Source organism: Neoarius graeffei, chromosome 21 (assembly GCF_027579695.1).
Source record: "Neoarius graeffei isolate fNeoGra1 chromosome 21, fNeoGra1.pri, whole genome shotgun sequence".
NCBI lineage: Eukaryota > Metazoa > Chordata > Actinopteri > Siluriformes > Ariidae > Neoarius > Neoarius graeffei.
The window spans coordinates 54,822,598-54,844,797 of record NC_083589.1 but is presented as its reverse complement, the minus strand read 5'-3'; the positions used below and the strand labels follow the sequence as shown (position 1 = coordinate 54,844,797).

The 22,200-nt window shown below is 41.5% G+C and overlaps 1 protein-coding gene across 4 annotated transcripts in view; it reads right to left on the bottom strand.

Annotated features, from left to right (window-relative positions):
- Nucleotides 1–22,200, bottom strand: part of mical3b (microtubule associated monooxygenase, calponin and LIM domain containing 3b) — an 87,739-nt gene that overhangs the window by 61,956 nt on the left and 3,583 nt on the right. For 3 of the 4 annotated variants that reach the window (XM_060903355.1, XM_060903356.1, XM_060903358.1), the window contains exons 3-7: nt 21,514–21,630; nt 13,274–13,375; nt 9,624–9,779; nt 3,143–3,243; nt 2,778–3,035 (exon numbers count right to left, since the gene is read on the bottom strand). In XM_060903355.1, the coding sequence (XP_060759338.1) occupies nt 2,778–3,035; nt 3,143–3,243; nt 9,624–9,779; nt 13,274–13,375; nt 21,514–21,630 (734 nt within the window). Of the gene's footprint in view, nt 1–2,777; nt 3,036–3,124; nt 3,244–9,623; nt 9,780–13,273; nt 13,376–21,513; nt 21,631–22,200 lie in introns of all 4 variants that reach the window. The other variant, XM_060903354.1, reaches the window with a different exon arrangement.

Here is a 22,200-nt window from a genome sequence, read left to right as displayed (position 1 = left end):
TGAGTATGTTATTGTCACCCATAAATAAAGTTTGCAGCTGCGTATGCAGTGGAGTGCTAATGTAAATATGTAATAGTCGATAGTAGACATTTCTAGCGATGCAGATACGGTCCTGTGCAAAAGTCTTAGTCACATGTAAAGAAATGCTGTGGACCAAAAATGGCTTAAAAATAATGAAATGAAATGTTTCAACATTAAAAAAATACAATAAACAGTAATCAGTAAGCCATGATAAATGAAACCCAGTCAATATTTGGTGTGAGACGATAGCCTGGCAAGCCAGACTAAATGTGAATATTTAGTCTGGCCTCGATCCGTAGACATTTCCGAAGCGGGTAGGAGGAACAAACCGCTGTCTTTCAAACTGTCTCTGTGCGTATAGGCCAACGCTCTGACCAATCAGCGCAACAGTGACTGTGACATAGTCAGAGCGACAGAAAGCAGTGGGGGAGGCCTTGAAATAAATAATTTTTCAAAATGCGTATTAATTAATAAACAGGTTCTAGATATTAAGAAGTTTGGAGATAATGACCACAAGTTTGGAGTCTGTACCACATATACATTTTTTTCCAAGTGTTTTTCAAGGGTTTGCTTAAACTGTTTTTGAGAGTTTTTATTTAGTGGTGTTTGGTGAAATAATTTCCCTTAAAGGTCCCATGGCATGAAATTTTCACTTTGAGGTTTTTTAACGTTAAAATGAGTTCCTCTGATCTTCTTAAGTCACCCCAGTGGCTAGAAATTTCATAATGTGTCAACCAAACTATGCCCAACATTTGAGAATGGCGCGTCAAAACGGCACGTTGATAAACTCTTCCCTTGCCTACGTCAGCAAGGGAGATGATCCCCACCCACTGTATGGATTGCCCGCCCAGCTCAAAAGTTGCCACCAAACATGGAAGTTGCGCTGTACATGGATGTGACAACACAGAAAGGAGTCTGTTTTTACTGCCGATGGGAGAGCCCCTGAAGACGCAGTGGCTTAATTTTATTTACTTCAATAATACGCCATCGAGTCTACCTAAGACGGTGCATGTTTGTCGGAAGCATTTTCCTGATGAATGTTTCCACAACTTGGGACAGTACAGGGCAGGTTTTGCACATCAACCGTCACTGAAGCCTGGGTCCGTACCAAGCATCCCTGCCGCATCAGCAACAAACACCAAACAAGTAAGTGTATAACTGTTAAGTCGTTTTGCCGTGTTTTAAAATCGGTGCCACGTTAGCCTTGCAATGGCTACATTAGCTGTGCAGCTAACCGCTTCCTGCAGTTAGCCAGGTACTCTGCGCTACAAAACCAAAAAGCATGCAGCATGCTCTGTTATAATAGCCAATCAAAACAGTTTTTACAAAGGCACCCACATTCTTTTTTTGAAGTCACTCGTTCATTTTATTTGTTTGTTTGTTCAGTAAAAACCCAAACATTTGTTGAATTTATTTTATTTCCTCGCATCGCACCTTAATGACGTCAGCGCGCGGTATTTTTCCCTTCGCGGTTTGTTCCTTCTCTCTCGCCATAGTAAGACACCCACATCCGCTTGTTCTGACCCACTGGAGGTAGCGTCACAGTGCTGTTAGCCAATCAGAGGTAACACGTTTACATGTCATGAATATTAATGATAAGACCCGCCCCCACTCTCTACCCTTCCCCGCCTCCTGCTTCTCATTAGCAAAACGACGCACTGGGAAAAGCGCTGAAATGGGGCTTTCTCCCAGGAGGCTATATCTACGTGCCAAGGGTTCATTTTGAGAAAGGCTGCGGATATAACATCCGGAAACCTCCACGAGCCCGTTTAAAGCATCAACAAACCACCATGCCATGGGACCTTTAAATTTAAAATAACGGGAAAATAAGAAACAATCAAAGAGTAATGTTTCAAAGCTGTTTATTAATTCTTCGTACTGCACAAACTAGCCCCATCCTTTTGGCTACGAGCGGAGCCAGCTGGTAGATCAGACTTTTGCCATAGTCGGTCGGCAAAACAGCGAAAACGTCCTTCTTGAAAAGGAATGAGCGGAGAGCCTCTTCCTGCTCATGTTTCAACAAAAACTCCAAGTCTAATTCTTCTAAAACTGATTCCAAAGCGGAGTCAAACGCATGCTGTTCACTAGCCTGTAGCCATCTTCCCTGTTGCGCTTTCTCCAGCGTCGCGCAGCTTTGTCGTCACTCCTGCAAAAGCCCGCCCAAAGAATCCAAACAAAAACCTTGCGTTGTGATTGGCGGGCACGATTTGATGCCCGGGGTGTTTTTGTTTATATGGTGCGAGGCTAGACCCACTCGCTAGGCAAAAAATATTTTTGGCCGCTAGGCGGGTGGGTCTAGTTTACTAGGCTAGTGAGACGACCCTTTGCTTTAAAAAAAAAATAATAATAAAATAGTAGTCTGAGGTCCAGTGAGTGCAGTTTTATGCGGAAATGAGCTGTAGGTTTGACTGAGCATCTTACAGAACCAGCCGCAGTTCTTCTGGACACTTTGACTGTCACACTCGGATCTTCATTTTGCACCAAAACTGTCCAGTAGCCTTCATTATGTTTTCTTTTTTAATCTGCTGAGATACAAACTTTTTTTTTTTTCTGTAACATTTAATTTTGTGCTGGAAAACAAAATGAACGTTTGGAACTCGAAAATGTTTTTGTGTCGTTGACTTGATAATGTAAACGTCATAAAAGAGAAATTTATAACAAAGTTTGTATGGAAAAAAATAGGGGGGGCTAAGACTTCTGCACAGTACTGTATAACTATAACTGAGCAGAGAAAGTGGAGTGTTTGTTCCTTTCACCTCTAGAAGACTGTCTCCCACCAGCGCCACCAGCAGCCGATGTCCCCTGCGCTGCCGTATGAGGGCTGCGTTTTCTGTTGCGTACATGCACGTGAAGTCGAACATAGCCACATCCGGCTGCCCGTAGTGGTTCATGGCGAAGTCTAGCGTCGGCAGCTGGTGATTGGTGGAGAAGTCCGCTGCCTCCCGTGCGTACGCCAGCAGGGCGTTCTGGTCTACGTTGTCTCTGGAGAGTAAAACCTCTGTGTCTGCGTAATCCTGAAGGAAAATAAATAACACAGGTGTAGACACTCACGAGTGCTCTCTCTCTCTCTCTTTCTCTCTCTCTCTCTCTCTCACACACACACCATTGGATGAGAACCCACATGTAGTATGACTCCTTTCTCCAGCAGACTCTGCTTCTTAGCCGTCATGACAAAGTAATGAGTGTCATCCTTATAGTAGACGATGTTCTCCAGGTCAATACCTGTGAGAGAAACAGATTTCTGATAACCAGCCATTATAAAGTACAGATTTTTTAAAAAATAGATAAAGAAATGGGTCCTAAACAGTCCTGATTTTTTTAATAGCATACCATACGTGGTTTCAATAAAACTGTTAGACAAAAGGGTTCTTTATATACAGTGGCATGCAAAAGTTTGGGCACCCTTACTGAAAACGTCTGTTACTGTGAATAGTTAAGTGAGCAGAAGATGAACTGATCACCAAAAGGCATAAAGGTAAAGACGAAACATTTCTTTTCAGCGTTTTCTGCAAGATTTGTGTATTATTTTTGTTTTGTACAATTGGAGAGTGAAAAAAGAAAAGGAACACCATGCAAAAGTTTGGGCACCCCAATACATTTGAGTTCTCGGGTAACTTTTACCAAGGTTCCAGACCTTAATTAGCTTATTGAGCTGTGGCTTGTTCAAATTCTTCGTTAGGAAAGGTCAGATGATGCAGATTTCGAAGCTGTATAAATTCTCTGACTCCTCAAACTTGTCCCTAAAATCAACAGCCATGGGCTCCTCTAAGCAACTCTGTCGCATTCTGAATAATAAAATAATTGATGTTCACAAAGCAGGAGAAGGCTACAAGAACATAGCAAAGTGTTTTCAGGTAGCTGTTTCCTCAGACTGTAATGTTATTAAGAAATGGCAGTTAACAGAAACAGTGGAGATCAAGGTAAGGTCTGGAAGAGGAAGAAAACTTTCTGAAAGAACTGCTCGTTGGATTGCTAGAAAGGCAAATAAAAACCCCTGTTTGACTGCAGAAGACCTTCAGAAAGATTTAGCAGACCCTGGAGTGGTGGTGCACTGTTCTACTATGCAGCGACACCTGAACAAATATGACCTTCATGGGAGAGTCATCAGAAGAAAACCTTTCCTGCGTCCTAGCCACAAAATTCAGCGTCTGAAGTTTGCAAATGAACATCTAAATAAGCCTGATGCATTTTGGAAACAAGTCCTGTGGACTGATGAAATCAAAATAGAACTTTTTGGCCACAATGTGCAAAGGTATGTTTGGAGAAAAAAGGGGGCCAAATTCCAGGAAAAGAACACCTCTCCAACTCTGAAGCATGGGTGTGGATCGATCATGCTTTGGGGTTGTGTTGCAGCCAGTGGCACAGGGCACATTTCATTGGTCGAGGGAAGCATGGATTCGAATAAATACCAGCAAATTCTGGAAGCAAACATCACACCATCTGTAAAAAAGTTGAAGTTAAAAAGAGGATGGGTCCTACAATAAGACGATGATCCAAAACACACCTCAAAATCTCCAATGGAATACCTCAAGAGGTCCAAGCTGAAGGTTTTGCCCTGGAACTCACAGTCCCCTGACCTAAACATCACTGAAAATCTGTGGATAGATCTCAAAAGAGCAATGCATGCAAGACAGCCCAAAAAACTTGTAGAACTGGAAGCCTTTTGCAACGACGAATGTGTGAAAATCCCCCAGGTAAGAACTGAAAGATTATTAGCTGGCTACAAAAAGTGTTTACAAGCTGTGATACTTGCCAAAGGGGGTGTTACTAGGTACTAACCATGCAGGGTGCCCAAACTTTTGCTTCGTGCCCTTTTCCTTTTTTGTCATTTTGAAAATATAAAAGATGAAAATAAAAAATTGTTTTAGCTTAAAATATAAAGAGAATGAGTCAACTATGCCTTTTGGAGATCATTTCATCTTCAACTTGCTTAACTGTTCACAGTAACAGCAATTTTGACTAGGGGTGCCCAAACTTCTGCATACCACTGTATCTGGTTCTTGGCTTCTTGAAAGACTTCTTGACCTTGGATCTTGCTCTGTTAGGAGAACCCTCTGTTATGTACAATTGAAATTGTATGGGTTCCTCCAGAGGGACAAACCAAAAAAAGGTTAAGAGCTCTATACGGCATCATTTTTCTTAAAAGTCTACACATTTAGACAAAAAGTTTTATCAAAAGTTCTTAGCATGGTTCAGGATTCTTGGCTTCTTGAAAAGGTTTTTGTAACTTGCTCTGAGAGCACTGTTGTAGGGTTCTACAGAGAACCTTTATGGGTTTCACCAAAGGGACGAACCAAAACACATGAGATTTCTATATAGCAACTTATTATTACCTCCACCAACTTTGTTGGAGAAGATTATGTTTTCGCCTCTGTTTGTTTGTCTTTTTCCAATGTAACTCAAAAAAGAATTGAACAGATTTTGATGAAATTTTGAGAAAAGGTGGGCCATGGGCCAAGAATCAATTGATTTTGATGCAAATCCAGATATGTGGCTTGGTGGAGGTAGGCAGTCTACCGAGTGCCCTTCTAGCGTTAAATTTGTGTATATGATAAAGATTATACTTTGACGCAAATTGGTTCCTGAAAGGGTTTTGTAACTTGCTCTGCTAAGGAATCCATCCATTTTAAGGTTCTACATTTGACAGTTATTCCACGAAATCGAGTTGTACAGTGCATGCCATGTACGATGAGATTGAGTGGAATAACTGTTTTATTCTATCCACATTCACTGGATTTTGAGAAACAGAGCATTTTTATTTTTAGCAAATTCAATAAAAAAAACTTTCTACAAAACATCCAACAAAATAATTTCCACTTAGAATTTAAACAAATTGGCGGAATGACAGGAGCAATTTGTGAAAAATACCATAATAATAATAATTCTTGAAAAATAAAAAATATTTTAAAAAAAGATACTTTCTTACCATTAAATATTTTCATTCCATATTTTGCTGCTTTTTTGTATTTTGGGGGGATTTTGCTTTCAAGTAGAGTTTTTATTTCGTCCTCGGTTGGTCAGTAACATGCTCCGCCATTTTGTTTTTCTCTACTCACGGTATATGAGCTGATATCCTAGTAGTAGCCAATCAGAGTACATGATTGCTCATATCCAGTGAATGTGGACAGAATAAAGAACATTGTCTGCGAGTTGGCCTTGTGGTTAGCATGTCCGCTTCTTGACCAGGAGATCGTGAATTCTACTCACAGTTGGTTCATATAAAAGACCATCATAAAAATGATACCCACCGCCATCTGGCGAGGCACGCCGCAATACATGTGAGCAGGGAGTCAAACTCTCGTGGATACCAGAGGACTGGCTCTCCATTGTAACCCTAGCTGTGTAATCGGTGAGAGGTCAAGGGCTATAGAAACAGATCAGCACCACCAATGCACCTTAAGGGTCTGGGAAGACCAGGCGGGACAATCCACCAAATGGGTGCCATTTGCTTGTTGTACCGCTCCCAAATTAAACTTAATTTGTTATATCTTTTCAACACTGATTATAATAACACACACATTTAACTATTCAAAATGTGTATTGGTCAACCTCAGGCTACGTTATTTTTTTTTTTTACAAGGTTTAGAAGTCAAAGATGGCTGCATACTCTTTATATGAGTAACAGGACTGAAAGTAACAGGACTGAGTTCTTAGCCTAGGATTAGCTAATACATGGAATTAAGCCACATGGTGTCATCGCTAATAGCACGACCACACATAACACATTCTAGTGATTTACCAAAAATCTCTCATTCTCGTTATCTCTAGCCGCTTTATCCTTCTACAGGGTCGCAGGCAAGCTGGAGCCTATCCCAGCTGACTACGGGCAAAAGGCAGGGTACACCCTGGACAAGTCGCCAGGTCATCACAGAGCTGACACATAGACACAGACAACCATTCACACTCACGGTCAATTTAGAGTCACCAGTTAACCTGACCTGCATGTCTTTGGACTGTGGGGGAAACCAGAGCACCCGGAGGAAACCCACGTGGACAACATGCAAACTCTGCACAGAAAGGCCCTCGCCGGCCACGGGGCTCAAACCCAGGACCTTCTTGCTGTGAGGCGGCAGCGCTAACCACTACACCACCGTGCCGCCTACCAAAAATCTGTATTTTTAAAACAAACAAATATCATCTAAGAAATAATTTAAGTAACAGGACAGTATGTTGACATTGACCTTATCAGTCAAAGTTAAAAAATCATCAAATATACAGAAAAGTAAATGAGAGAACTAACTTTTGGTCTTCCCATGGCCTTCAGAAGACACAACTGATGTAACTTCCTGTTGAGCATGTGATTTATGGAATGTTCCAAATTTGTCAGATGGGGTAATATGTTTGGGTAACAGGACTGAGTGAAAACCCAGGGACACGACTAAAATGTGTATTTTAACTAAGATATTGTGGATTTCTTATGAAAAAAATATATTTAAACCATGGATAGGATATGGAGTCACACAACAGTGCAAAAGAAATACTGTTTCTGAAGGATTTTAATCATAATATTTCATAGTTAAGTATAAAGTTAGAGTGCGGGGACAGGTAACACATGCTATTTTTCAGTGTTTTAGGTAGTTTTTATTAATCCTTACAATTATATATCTTAAATTTGATCAGATCAATGTGCAGGACATTCTGTGTAATAAGGAAATGTATTTTAAAGTACATTTTTATGTGCATTTATACATATAATTTTCTAGGGACGGAAATGGCACCGATTCGGTGGAATGGCTCAGGCGCTGGTACAGGAAGGACTTTTTGACATAGAATATTTAAGGGTTAGTCCAAAAAGGGCCAAACTAAAGAATGGTATTAGATGGCATCATTTTTTTTTCTCTAACTTTGTTAAACTCTTAAGAACTTCTTAAGGGTTGTTGTATGGTTAGAGGTTCTAAACTGCTTAAAATTGTTCAACTTGTGCTCATCTCTGATAGGGAAACCCTCTCTAATTGGATTTTTGGAAGGTTAGCACCATTTGATTTACACAACATGCCTACAAATTGTTGTTAAAGGCGCAAATGGTTGTTTTCTTGTGACACAAACAATAATTAAGATGAAAAAACAGAAATCTGGAGTGCGCATAGGTATTCATCCCCTTTCATATGAAACCCCTAAATAAGAGCTGGTCCAACCAATTCACTTCATAAGTAATTAGTTAATTATAAGTAGTTGATTAAGATCCACCTGTATGCAATCAAAGTGTCACATGATCGGTCACATGATGTCTGGATAAATCAACCTGTTCTGGAAGGACCCTGACTCTGCAACGCTACTAAGCAAGCAACATGAGAACCAAGGAGCCCCCAAACAGGTCAGAGACAAAAGCTGTGAAGAAGTATAGATCAGGGTTGAGTTATAAAAAATATCCCAAACTTTGAATATCCCAGGGAGCACCATTAAATCCATTATAGCAAAATGGAAAGAATATGGCACCACTACAGACCTGACAAGAGAAGGCCCCACCCACCAAAACTCAGACCGGGTAAGGGTATTAATCAGAGATGCAGCAAAGACACCAAAGATAACACCGAAGAAGCTGCAAAGATCCACAACAGAGATGGGAGTATCTGTCAATAGGACCACTTTAAGCCATACACTCCACAGAGTGGGGCTTTATGGAAGAGTGGCCAGAAAAAAGTCATTGCTTAAGAAAACACATTTGGAGTTTGCCCAACAGCATGTGGCAGACTCCCCAAACACATGGAAGAAGATTCTCTGGTCAAATGAGACTAAAATTGATTTTTTTTTGGCCATCATGGGAAACACCATGTGTGGCACAAACCCAACACCCTGAGAACACCATTCCTACAGTGAAGCATGGTGGTGGCAGCATCATGCTGTGGGGATATTTTTCATCTGCAGGGACAGGAAAGCTGGTCAGGCCTGAAGGAAAGATGGATGACACTAAATACAGGGCAGTTCTGGAGGAAAACCTGTTTGAGTCGGCCAGAGGTTTAAGATTGGGACAAAGGCTCACCTTCCAGAAGGACAATGACCCTAAACATACTGCTAAAGCTACACTGGAGTGGTTTAAAGGGAAACATTTAAATGTCTTGGAATGGCCTAGTCAAAGCCCAGACCTCAATCCAGTTGAGAATCTGTGGCATAACTTGAAGATTGCTGTACACCAACAAGTGGCTAGATGTGTTAAGCTAATACAGACATACCCCAAGAGACCTGCAGCTGTAATTGCAGCAAAAGGTGGCTCTACAAAGTATTGACTTGGGGGGTTGAATACCTATGCACACCCCAGATTTCTGTTTTTTCATCTTAATTATTGTTTGTTTCATAATAAAACAACAATTTGCATCTTTAAAGTTGTAGGCATGTTGTATAAATCAAATGGTGCTAACCTTCCAAAAATCCATTTTAATTCCAGCTTGTAATGCGACAAAACAGGACAAACACCAAGGGGGATGAATACTTTTGCAAGACACTCTATATATCTATCATCAGTATAATACTGAATGTAAATCTTCCAGTCTTTACTCATTTCAATGCTACACATTCACAACATTTTGAATAAAATAAGACCAATAAATGTTCATAGAGAATACTATTTTGTGTAATATCATATTAAACATTGTATTTTTCAATACCGGTGGCACTGCGCAGCTCCTGGAAGAACCTCTGGTTAAAAATAAAGGCCACGCCGCTGATCTCCTCCACCTTGGCCTCTGCTGTGGTGTTACGGTTGATGAAATTTGCAGTAATGGCGATGGCCAACTTTCCCCGGAACTCTTTCCGACGAAATCCTGATGGGCAAACAGCAAGACTGAACTTTCCGTTCATCAAACAAGAGGCAGCACTAAATACCAAATGGCACCAAAAAGATAAGTATAAAAAAGAAAACGGAGCAAAATTCTTTGGTGAAGAGAAACGCAGAGCTTCAAAAAAAAGGTCAGAATTGAGGAACTGTGATTTCAAACTGGGATTGTGAAACTCTGCTGTTGAATGTGCAAGAAATACATTTCGTCATACAGTCACAGATTTGTCAATGCTGCAGATTAAACAAACTTAAAACCTTATGACACTTGGTGCCTTTGTACATGTGCAACGTGACCACAAATATGATTCAAAGCATTTCTTGCATGTCTGCATGCAATCTTTCGAAAGATAGAAACATTCAGGTGATCCTGCCTTATGGTCTTGGTCATATTTTGGTGTATAAACATCTTGTCCACTTTACCAAAAAGGCATGTTAGTGCCTGAATAACCTCATCCTCATTTACTTACACCCCACACAAGGTAAACGATTATGAACTGTAGGCCAACTGTGAACCATTACAGACTGAAAGAACATGAATAAGAACGGTCATGGACTCTAGGTAAAAGATGATAGACAGTTATGGGCTGTGTGTATAGGATTATGGACCATTATGGACTCGTCTCGTCTCATCTCGTCTTCTTCCGCTTATCCGGGGCCGGGTCACGGAGGCAGCAGTCTGAGCATGGAAGCCCAAACTTCCCTTTCCCCAGACACCTCGGCCAGCTCCTCGGGAAGAACACCAAGGCGTTCCCAGGCCAGCCGAGAGACAGTCCATTATGGACTATAGATATAAAATTATTAATGATTGTGGACTGTACATATGTAATTATGGATGATTGTGCAGTGTAGGTATACCATTATTGACTGTAGGTATATAATTATGGACTATAGGTCTACGACTGTGGATGATAACAGACTGTACTGTAGGTATGTGACTGTAGGTTGATGTTTATTGACTGTAGAGAGACAATTTTATTCTATCCACAACACTGGATATGAGCAATCGCACACTCTGATTGGGTACTCTACTACTAGGCTATCAGCTCATATACCGTGAGGAGAGAAAAAAAAATGGCGGAGCGTGTTGCTGAACCAACCGAGGACAAAATAAAAACTATTTGAAAACAAAACCCCCAAAAAAGTGGCTAGAGATAATGAGATGAGATATGTTATTTACCAGCTGGGAGGTCCATATCGTGAAATACCGTGACCGAGGTCTTGAAAGTACTGAGCGAGGCCCTCTGGGCCGAGGTCAGTATTCAAGGCCGAGGTCACGGTATTTCACCATACGGACCGACCTTAAGCTGGTAAATAATATATTTATTTTTTTCTTCAGGGCGGCATGGTGGTGTAGTGGTTAGCGCTGTCGCCTCACAGCAAGAAGGTCCTGGGTTCGAGCCCCATGGCCGGCGAGGGCCTTTCTGTGTGGAGTTTGCATGTTCTCCCCATGTCCGCGTGGGTTTCCTCCGGGTGCTCCGGTTTCCCCCACAGTCCAAAGACATGCAGGTTAGGTTAACTGGTGACTCTAAAATTGACCGTAGGTGTGAATGTGAGTGTGAATCTGTGTTTATGTGTCAGGCCTGGGATGACCTGGCGACTTGTCCAGGGTGTATCCCGCCTTTCGCCCGTAGTCAGCTGGGATAGGCTCCAGCTTGCCTGCGACCCTGTAGAAGGATAAAGCGGCTAGAGATAATGAGATGAGATTTTTTTCTTCACCAAATTCTAACAGAAAACGAGAGCGCCCGAAAGGGAAAACCGAGCCGAGGCAAGCCGCCATTTTGAATCCTCATTCACGGCTGTAATGCAAATTGCTTCCTCCTCAGTATACAAGTGCACTTCCATGGCAGGAAAAAAACTACATTTTGCCGCCTATGTAGTCCCCTATTTATACAAATAGGAGTCATTCAGGATTCAGCCATGTTTTTGCTCATCGTTAGCAACAGTTACAGGTTTTTAGCTTTCTCCTGAAATGTTTTATTTTATTTCTTCTTCCTCAGGGTAGTAAAACTCGCTTTCGCTGTGAAGACTGTCATTATCGCTATCCATGCTGTAAAATTAATGCTATTCTCCTGAGAAATGTGAAAATAAATGTTGACAAAAATTGCTACTATGTTTGTTGTTGGTAGCACGGTGGTGTAGTGGTTAGCGCTGTCGCCTCACAGCAAGAAGGTCCTGGGTTCGAGCCCCGTGGCCAGCGAGGGCCTTTCTGTGCGGAGTTTGCATGTTCTCCCCGTGTCCGCGTGGGTTTCCTCTGGGTGCTCCGGTTTCCCCCACAGTCCAAAGACATGCAGGTTAGGTTAACTGGTGACTCTAAATTGAGCGTAGGTGTGAATGTGAGTGTGAATGGTTGTCTGTGTCTATGTGTCAGCCCTGTGATGACCTGGCGACTTGTCCAGGGTGTACCCCGCCTTTCGCCCGTAGTCAGCTGGGATAGGCTCCAGCTCGCCTGCGACCCTGTAGAAGGATAAAGCGGCTAGAGATAACGAGATGAGATTGTTGTTGTTGTGAATGAGCGAGTCGCCAGAGCTCCATAACTGGGGTCTGTATCATAGGATATGGACCAGCTCACCAGCCAATCAGAGCGCAGGATTTGATGGAAACCGGACCGCAAAAAAAAAAATTATTATTATTATTGCTTTTTCACATATTGCTATTGTAAATTTGCTGGTTTGTTTACGTTCTAAGCAGAAATAATTTTGTCAGACGTTTTGTATAAAGTTTTTATTTATCAAATTTGCACAAAATAAAAATAAAAATGCTCTGCTTCTCAAAATCCAGTGAATGTGGATAGAATAAAATGGTTATTCCACTCAATCTGGTCGTACATGGATTATCGGCGACTCGGTGCTACGCACCTCGTCAGCTATCAGCTCATGTACGACTTGATTTTGTGGAATAATTGCTAAATAGATGAATATTGATTGTATGTATACAATTATGGACTATGATATGTGATTATGGATGATTATGGACTGTAGGTATACAATTATGGACAATTATTCATTGTAGGTATATTATCATAGATAATTTCAGACTGTACAAATACTATTATGCTTATTTGAGGACTATAATGTATACGATTATAGACTATTATGAGGGGTTTGAGGTGCTGGGGCTTGAACCTATGACCTTCTGATCATGGTTACAGATGGCTGTTTTACAGTAGATGGTTACAGAATGTAGCTTTTATGAATTAGGTTTGGGATTAGGAATATGGGTGATTGTGAAGAGTAGGTAGATGTTTATGGACTGTAGGTATATAATTACAGGTTGTAGGTGTATGATTATGGATGATTATGGCCTGTAGATATAAAATTATGGACTCCCGGTATAAAATTACTGACTAGGTGGATAATCATGGACATTATGGACTGTAAGTGTATGACTTTGGACAATTAATGATTATAAGTATACGATTATGAATTGAATGTATGCAATTATGGATGATTATGGACTGCATAGGTGAATGCGTATTATTACCTGGTAAGGTGTTCCTCCTGCCATCTGCTCCAACAACCACATCAAACTGCAGCTCACTCACTGGATGTGCAGGGGGACAAACCTCAGCACTCCAGCCAATACCTGCACCAAACACAAATAACAACTCAGTTAGGGCTAAAACTTCCATCCATTATCTGTAACCGCTTATCCTGTACAGGGTCGCAGGTAAGCTGGAGCCTATCCCAGCTGACTATGGGCAAGAGGCGGGGTACACCCTGGACAAGTCACCAGGTCATCACAGGGCTGACACATAGAGACAAACAACCATTCACACTCACATTCACACCTACAGTCAATTTAGAGTCACCAATTAGCCTAACCTGCATGTCTTTGGACTGTGGGGGAAACCGGAGCACCCGGAGGAAACCCACGTGGAGAACATGCAAACTCCACACAGAAAGGCCCTCGCCGGTTGCTGGGCTCGAACCCTGAACCTTCTTGCTGTGAGGCAACAGTGCTAACCACTACACCACCATACCTAAAACTTATTATCTACAAATAAGAAAAGCTCCTAAATAGCACTGTAGAGTTCCTGAGGATGCACTGGCTCTGGTTTGTCCCTCTGGGGGAATCCTTAAGGTTCTGAAATCGAACTCGACATCAGGGCTCAACAATGATTTGGTGGTTCTTAGTATCAAGTGAAGTTCATTTGGTGGAAGAACGCAAGCCTACGCAGGTCCCAAGTGATGGAATACAGTGGTGTTTGAAAGTTTGTGAACCCTTTAGAATTTTCTATACTTTTGTATAAATATGACCTAAAACATCATCGGATTTTCACACAAGTCCTACAACCCCGATTCCAAAAAAGTTGGGACAAAGTACAAATTGTAAATAAAAACAAAATGCAATGATGTGGAAGTTTCAAAATTCTATATTTTTTTCAGAATAGAACATAGATGACATATCAAATGTTTGAACTGAGAAAATGTATCATTTAAAAAGAGAAAAATTAGGCGATTTTAAATTTCATGACAACAACACATCTCAAAAAAGTTGGGACAAGGCCAGGTTTACTACTGTGAGACATCCCCTTTTCTCTTTACAACAGTCTGTAAACGTCTGGGGACTGAGGAGACAAGTTGCTCAAGTTTAGGGATAGGAATGTTAACCCATTCTTGTCTAATGTAGGATTCTAGTTGCTCAACTGTCTTAGGTCTTTTTTGTCATATCTTCCGTTTTATGATGCGCCAAATGTTTTCTATGGGTGAAAGATCTGGACTGCAGGCTGGCCAGTTCAGTACCCGGACCCTTCTTCTACGCAGCCATGATGCTGTAATTGATGCAGTATGTGGTTTGGCATTGTCATGTTGGAAAATGCAAGGTCTTCCCTGAAAGAGACGTCGTCTGGATGGGAGCATATGTTGCTCTAGAACCTGGATGTACCTTTCAGCTTGATGGTGTCTTTCCAGATGTGTAAGCTGCCCATGCCACACGCACTAATGCAACCCCATACCATCAGAGATGCAGGCTTCTGAACTGAGCGCTGATAACAACTTGGGTCGTCCTTCTCCTCTTTAGTCCGAATGACACAGCGTCCCTGATTTCCATAAAGAACTTCAAATTTTGATTCGTCTGACCACAGAACAGTTTTCCACTTTGCCACAGTCCATTTTAAATGAGCCTTGGCTAAGAGAAGACGTCTGCACTTCTGGATCATGTTTAGATACGGCTTCTTCTTTGAACTATAGAGTTTTAGCTGGCAACGGCGGATGGCACGGTGAATTGTGTTCACAGATAATGTTCTCTGGAAATATTCCTGAGCCCATTTTGTGATTTCCAATACAGAAGCATGCCTATATGTGATGCAGTGCCGTCTAAGGGCCCGAAGATCACGGGCACCCAGTATGGTTTTCCGGCCTTGACCCTTACGCACAGAGATTCTTCCAGGTTCTCTGAATCTTTTGATGATATTATGCACTGTAGATGATGATATGTTCAAACTCTTTGCAATTTTACACTGTCGAGCTCCTTTCTGATATTGCTGCACTATTTGTCGGCGCAGAATTAGGGGGATTGGTGATCCTCTTCCCATCTTTACTTCTGAGAGCCGCTGCCACTCCAAGATGCTCTTTTTATACCCAGTCATGTTAATGACCTATTGCCAATTGACCTAATGAGTTGCAATTTGGTCCTCCAGCTGTTCCTTTTTTGTACCTTTAACTTTTCCAGCCTCTTATTGCCCCGTCCCAACTTTTTTGAGATGTGTTACTGTCATGAAATTTCAAATGAGCCAATATTTGGTATGAAATTTCAAAATGTCTCACTTTCGACATTTGATATGTTGTCTATGTTCTATTGTGAAAACAATATCAGTTTTTGAGATTTGTAAATTATTGCATTCCGTTTTTATTTACAATTTGTACTTTGTCCCAACTTTTTTGGAATCGGGGTTGTAAAAGTAGATAAAGAGAACCCAGTTAAACAAATGAGACAAAAATATTATACTTGGTCATTTATTTATTGGGGGCGGCATGGTGGTGTAGTGGTTAGCGCTGTCGCCTCACAGCAAGAAGGTCCGGGTTCGAGCCCCGTGGCCGGTGAGGGCCTTTCTGTGTGGAGTTTGCATGTTCTCCCCGTGTCCGCGTGGGTTTCCTCCGGGTGCTCCGGTTTCCCCCACAGTCCAAAGACATGCAGGTTAGGTTAACTGGTGACTCTAAATTGACCGTAGGTGTGAATGTGAGTGTGAATGGTTGTCTGTGTCTATGTGTCAGCCCTGTGATGACCTGGCGACTTGTCCAGGGTGTACCCTGCCTTTCGCCCGTAGTCAGCTGGGATAGGCTCCAGCTTGCCTGCAACCCTGTAGAAGGATAAAGCGGCTAGAGATAATGAGATGAGATTTATTTATTGAGGAAAATTATCCAATATTACATATCTGTGAGTGGCAAAAGTATGTGAACCTCTAGGATTAGCAGTTAATTTGAAGGTGAAATTAGAGTCAGGTGTTTTCAATCAATGGGATGACAATCAGGTGTGAGTGGGCACCCTGTTTTATTTAAAGAACAGGGATCTATCAAAGTCTGATCTTCACAACACGTTTGTGGAAGTGCATTATGGCATGAACAAAGGAGATTTCTGAGGACCTCAGGAAAAGTGTTGTTGATGCTCATCAGGCTGGAAAAGGTTACAAAACCATCTCTAAAGAGTTTGAACTCCACCAATCCACAGTCAGACAGATTGTGTACAAATGGAGGAAATTCAAGACCATTGTTACCCTCCCCAGGTAACATCGACCAACAAAGATCACTGCAAGAGCAAGGCGTGTAATAGTCGGCGAGGTCACAAAGGACCCCAGGGTAACTTCTAAGCAACTGAAGGCCTCTCTCACATTGGCTAATGTTAATGTTCATGAGTCCACCATCAGGAGAACACTGAACAACAATGGTGTGCATGGCAGGGTTGCAAGGAAAAGCCACTGCTCTCCAAAAAGAACATTGCTGCTCGTCTGCCATTTGCTAAAGATCATATGGACAAGCCAGATGGCTATTGGAAAAATGATTTGTGGACGGATGAGACCAAAATAGAACTTTTTGGTTTAAATGAGAAGCGTTATGTTTGAAGAAAGGAAAACACTCCATTCCAGCATAAGAACCTTATCCCATCTGTGAAACATGGTGGTGGTAGTATCATGGTTTGGGCCTGTTTTGCTGCATCTGGGCCAGGACGGCTTGCCATCATTGATGGAACAATGAATTCTGAATTATACCAGCAAATTCAAAAGGAAAATGTCAGGACATCTGTCCATGAACTGAATCTCAAGAGAAGGTGGGTCATGCAGCAAGACAACGACCCTAAGCACACAAGTCGTTCTACCAAAGAATGGTTAAAGAAGAAGTTAATGTTTTGGAATGGCCAAGTCAAAGTTCTGACCTTAATCCAATCGAAATGTTGTGGAAGGACCTGAAGCAAGCAGTTCATGTGAGGAAACCCACCAACATCCCAGAGTTGAAGCTGTTCTGTATGGAGGAATGGGCTAAAATTCCTCCAAGCCGGTGTGCAGGACTGATCAACAGTTACCGGAAACGTTTAGTTGCAGTTATTGCTGCACAAGGGGGTCACACCGGATACTGAAAGCAAAGGTTCACATACTTTTGCCACTCACAGATATGTAATCTCATCTCATCTCATTATCTGTAGCCACTTTATCCTGTTCTACAGGGTCGCAGGCAAGCTGGAGCCTATCCCAGCTGACTACGGGCGAAAGGTGGGGTACACCCTCGACAAGTTGCCAGGTCATCACAGGGCTGACACATAAGACACAGACAACCATTCACACTCACATTCACACCTACGGTCAATTTAGAGTCGCCAGTTAACCTAACCCGCATGTCTTTGGACTATGGGGGAAACCAGAGCACCCCAGATATGTAATATTGGATCATTTTCCTCAATAAATAAATGACCAAGTCTCATATTTCTGTCTCATTTGTTTAACTGGGTTCTCTTTATCTACTTTTAGGACTTGTGTGAAAATCTGATGATGTTTTAGGTCATATTTATGCAGAAATATAGAAAATTCTAAAGGGTTCACAAACTTTCAAGCACCACTGTATCTTGCTGAGAGAACATTAACAATATCAAGAAACAATTGAAAACCTTCCGATTTAAAATCAGCTTGTACTTCTTAGATTCTGACTTGGGTGGCATGGTGGTGTAGTGGTTAGCACTGTCGCTTCACAGCAAGAAGGTTCTGTGTTCGAGTCCAGTGGCCGGCGAGGGCCTTTCTGTGTGGAGTTTGCATGTTCTCCCCGTGTCCGCATGGGTTTGCTCCGGTTTCCCCCAAAGACATGCAGGTTAGGTTAATGTGGGACGGTCTTAGGCTGAGGTGCCCTTGAACAAGGCACTGAACCCTCAACTGCTCTCTGGGTGCTGTAGCATGGCTGCCCACTGCTCTGGGTGTGTATGTGCGCTCATTGCTCACTTGTGTGTGTGTGCGTGTTCACTGCTTCAGATGGGTTAAATGCAGAGGACGAATTCCACTGTGCTTGATTGTGCATGTGACATATAAAGGCTTCTTCTCTTTATTGAATTTGAATATTTTTTTATTTATTTTTATTCTGTCGTGATTTTAGACTTGAAGTATATCTGAAGAGTTTGGTTCCAAAATGCAATAAATGCCAAATTTGCAAAATTGAAACTCCCGCCACCAAACCATCAGTAATTATCATATCTTTCACGTACCATATTCAGTTTTTGCCAAAACACGATATCTGCCATTGATTTGCACACTGCATTACGGTCTTTCATTCCAAAACGCAACAAGCGCCATCACCGATTTTTCTCAAAACCAGACATATCCATTTGGCCAATCAGAGGCCGCCATTGGCGTGAAGTCTTCTAAGATGGCTGCGCCCATGAAGTAGGAAATCGCTTCATCACTTCTCGCATTTATTGGACAATTTCACGCTGAATTATGAATTATTTCAATAAAATAATCTAAAAAAATTAAATAATCTATAAAATAATCTGTCATGAAAGAACACAGTTAAACGCACTTTAAATCGAAAGGGATATGTAGCATTTTGGGGAAAAAAGCCATGGCGTGGATATGTAGCGCCTTGACAAAAAAAAATTATAATTACGTGGTTCAGTTAAAAGCTGTTAATTAGTTTTGGATTTCATTTTTGAAGTTTATTATCATTAAGGAATAAGTCAATACATTTTAAAACAGGATACAGTGGTTTTCCTTGAATCACTCCCTGTAATCAGAAAAAGTGATTTTTCTCGAAACAGTGGAATTGGAATTGGATATCTAGTGTTTTGGAACCAAATTCTTCATTTATTATTTGTTTGCATTTTTTGAATTGTAAACTGCTATAGAGTGTACATTTATAGCATGATATAAATGTAATAAATTATTATATTATTATTCTATTTCGAAGGCCAGACCTGTTAACGATTCACTCCTTTTAAAGAGCGTCGCGTCAAATGGTTGCCACATCATGCTGTTCTGTGCTCGTACAGACTTAAGTGAATAATAACAATTTCTTTTTCCAAACGTGTTTGTGCTAAATGAGGATTGGAAAGTATCTAAAAAAAAAAAAAGCCACAGTGACAAGAGTAAGTCACACAGTGAGTCAGCAACGGCAATCTGATCCCATGTATGTAATAATTACACACTGGCCTTTGCTTCCTTTTCTGCTGTCATCAGTGCTGAGGAGTTGAGTTTTTGGACAATTTAGCACATTTACTGCACAGTTTTGGAGAAACGTATTGAGAAAATGCAGCTTCAACTAGAAAAAAATATATATATACACAAACATACATACGTACACACACATACTGTATACCTATACACACGCAGCATTACGTTTCATCAGTGACATGCTGAAAACATACCATACTATTCATTGCTTCATTGCTGTATAGCGCAGCATTAGTGGTAGTTCTGATGTCATTGCATTTCAGTGTAGCACGACTTCATCACATCACACTGATGAAAGTGAAATGCAGTGCTAGAACATGAAGTATATTCACTTTCAACACAAAGTTGCATATAATTCTTTAAAAAAAAAAAAAGCAATCCGCTGCTGAAGAGATCAAACAATGAAGCTTTTGCTTTTCAGTGTGGTACATTTGATAATTTTATCAATACTGTACATCTAAATTCTAGGCCATCAATCAAGGATCTCCTGGATCAAGGAACTAAGACACACCCGATGCATCAGATGATCTCTGGGCAGGGCGTCTGAGACTGAGAATAGAGCTCACGCTAAGACTGTGCAGTGAAAGAGGAAGGAAAAGACACTGAGTGACGTAAATGTCAAATCTCAGTGAATAACTATGGAATGAAGCTGCACAACAATTTCGTTGCATGGAACTGGGCTGAGGAAACCATGTTGCACAGTCAGTGGAATTGCCAATGTAATGAAGTCTCACAGTTTCTAGATGCTATTAGAGAGTCTGGTACTTCTCATCACTAGCTGTGGCCTAGTAATAGCCTACTTTCATTACATTACAGGCATTTAGCAGACGATCTTATCCAGAGCGACATACAACATACCCAGAGCAGGCTGGGGTTAGGTGCCTTTCTCAAGAGCACTTCAGCCATTCCTGCTGGTCCAGGGAATCAAACTGGTGACCTTTTGGTCCCAAAGCTGCTTCTCTAACCATTAGTCCATGGCTTCCCCATGTTCATAAGAAGAAACTGATCTTGCTCACTAACTGATGAATGGCATTGTTTCTACACAGAAATATGTACAGCAGTGTTGTACTCGAGTCACTAAACCTCGAGTCCGAGTCCAGTCTCGAGTCTGAGTCGAGTCCAAGAACAAGACTCCAACCGCACCATTTGACGGTGGCTGTTTTAGCGCCGTTAGCATTAGTTTGTTCCTGAACATGACGTATGAACAGGTGAATGTGCTTCTCTTTATCAGGGAGTGTGAAGTATTCTGTCAGAGATGGTTGGGAGACGGATGTAAGCGCAGAAGGTGTGTTTATTAATACAAGTGAAGATGGTAAACAATCCAGAACAGCAGGCAAAATCGTAAAACGGTGAAACGGGTGATAGGTCGAGCGAGACACAAACAGGCTATCGTAGACTCGGCAGGATCAAAGACAAGAAACAGGAAATCAGGGATCAGGAAACCAAACAAGGAAATAAGGCTCGGTAATGTGTCAGCAATGCAGCTCAATACTTCGCAAAGTAAGTGCGTTTTCACAGTTTTTATATCGCCGCGCTGATTGCGCCTTAATCCTGTGCACGTACGAGTCGTTTATGATGTGCGTGCGAGAGTCCGCTTGGCGTGCGTGCTGTCCGGAGTGCACCCGAGAGTCTATCTGATGCACACACCAAGGCGCGCAGGTGTGACACTCTCATGAAATTAGCACAAAAATTAATGTAGATACAAATATCTTATGCCAAATTATTATGGCATGTTACAAAAAATAAAGAAAAAATCAGAGTCTCCAATTTATGCAGTTAACGCACGAGTCTGAGTCATCAGTGCTCAAGTCTGAGTCGAGTCACAAGTCCTTAAAATTACGACATGAGTCGGACTCGAGTACTACAAGCCTGGTGTACAAACAATTAGATCCAAAAGTTCTGAAGCTGGTTGCCAGCTACATTTTTAAAAAAGACGCCCTGGGAGCTGTGGGCGTTGAGTCTGAAGCCAAGATGATTGAAATGTTTACTCTCCATGATCAGTATAGTTCAACTCTACAATAGAAACGAGGCCAACATATTTATTAAGTATGATCTGGGATTGTAGATGTGATCTTACTTTGGTTCTCTTGGTTCTCCGGAGGCTCCCTCAGACTCCTGAACTCCACATTCACATGAATCTCCACACCCAGGAGCAGAGCCACTTTCAGCAGTATGAGCTGCAGCTGACGAATGCCTTTCGACACAAATACAACTAGACTCAGTATTATGCAGAGGAACGAAGGAGAAAGTATAGTATGCGGTTCAGTGGTTTTGTTCTTTCAGGACATTTAGTCAACATTTTTTAAAGAAAGCTCACAGCTTTCGACTCGCTAGGTCACATTTCCCAAAAACATTGTCAAGAACTAGGGAGAGAGAGAGAGAGAGAGAGTTCAATGTGATGCTCGTTCTACCATGTAACAATGACCTTGGTACAGGTCAGAGTTGTAGGTCAGGTGGGATTTTTTTAATCTAGATTAGAATTTTTAACCCAGTTCATAATGTGCTACTTGTATTAGGGAGACTTACTGTATCGAGGGTTAGGATTTGGGAAGACTTTGTATTTTAAACTACGTGATGACATAATAAGACTGGACTCATTAATAAATTCAAAATATATATCCTTCCTTTCATTGCAATCATCACTGGTTAAGGTTAAGGTGTTGGGTTAAGAATCAGAAGGTTCTGAGTTTGAATCCTGGTTAAGTATGAAAGAAAATATTTTTAAAAACTGTTAGTTAGGGAGATAAGAACGGGTAGACAGACA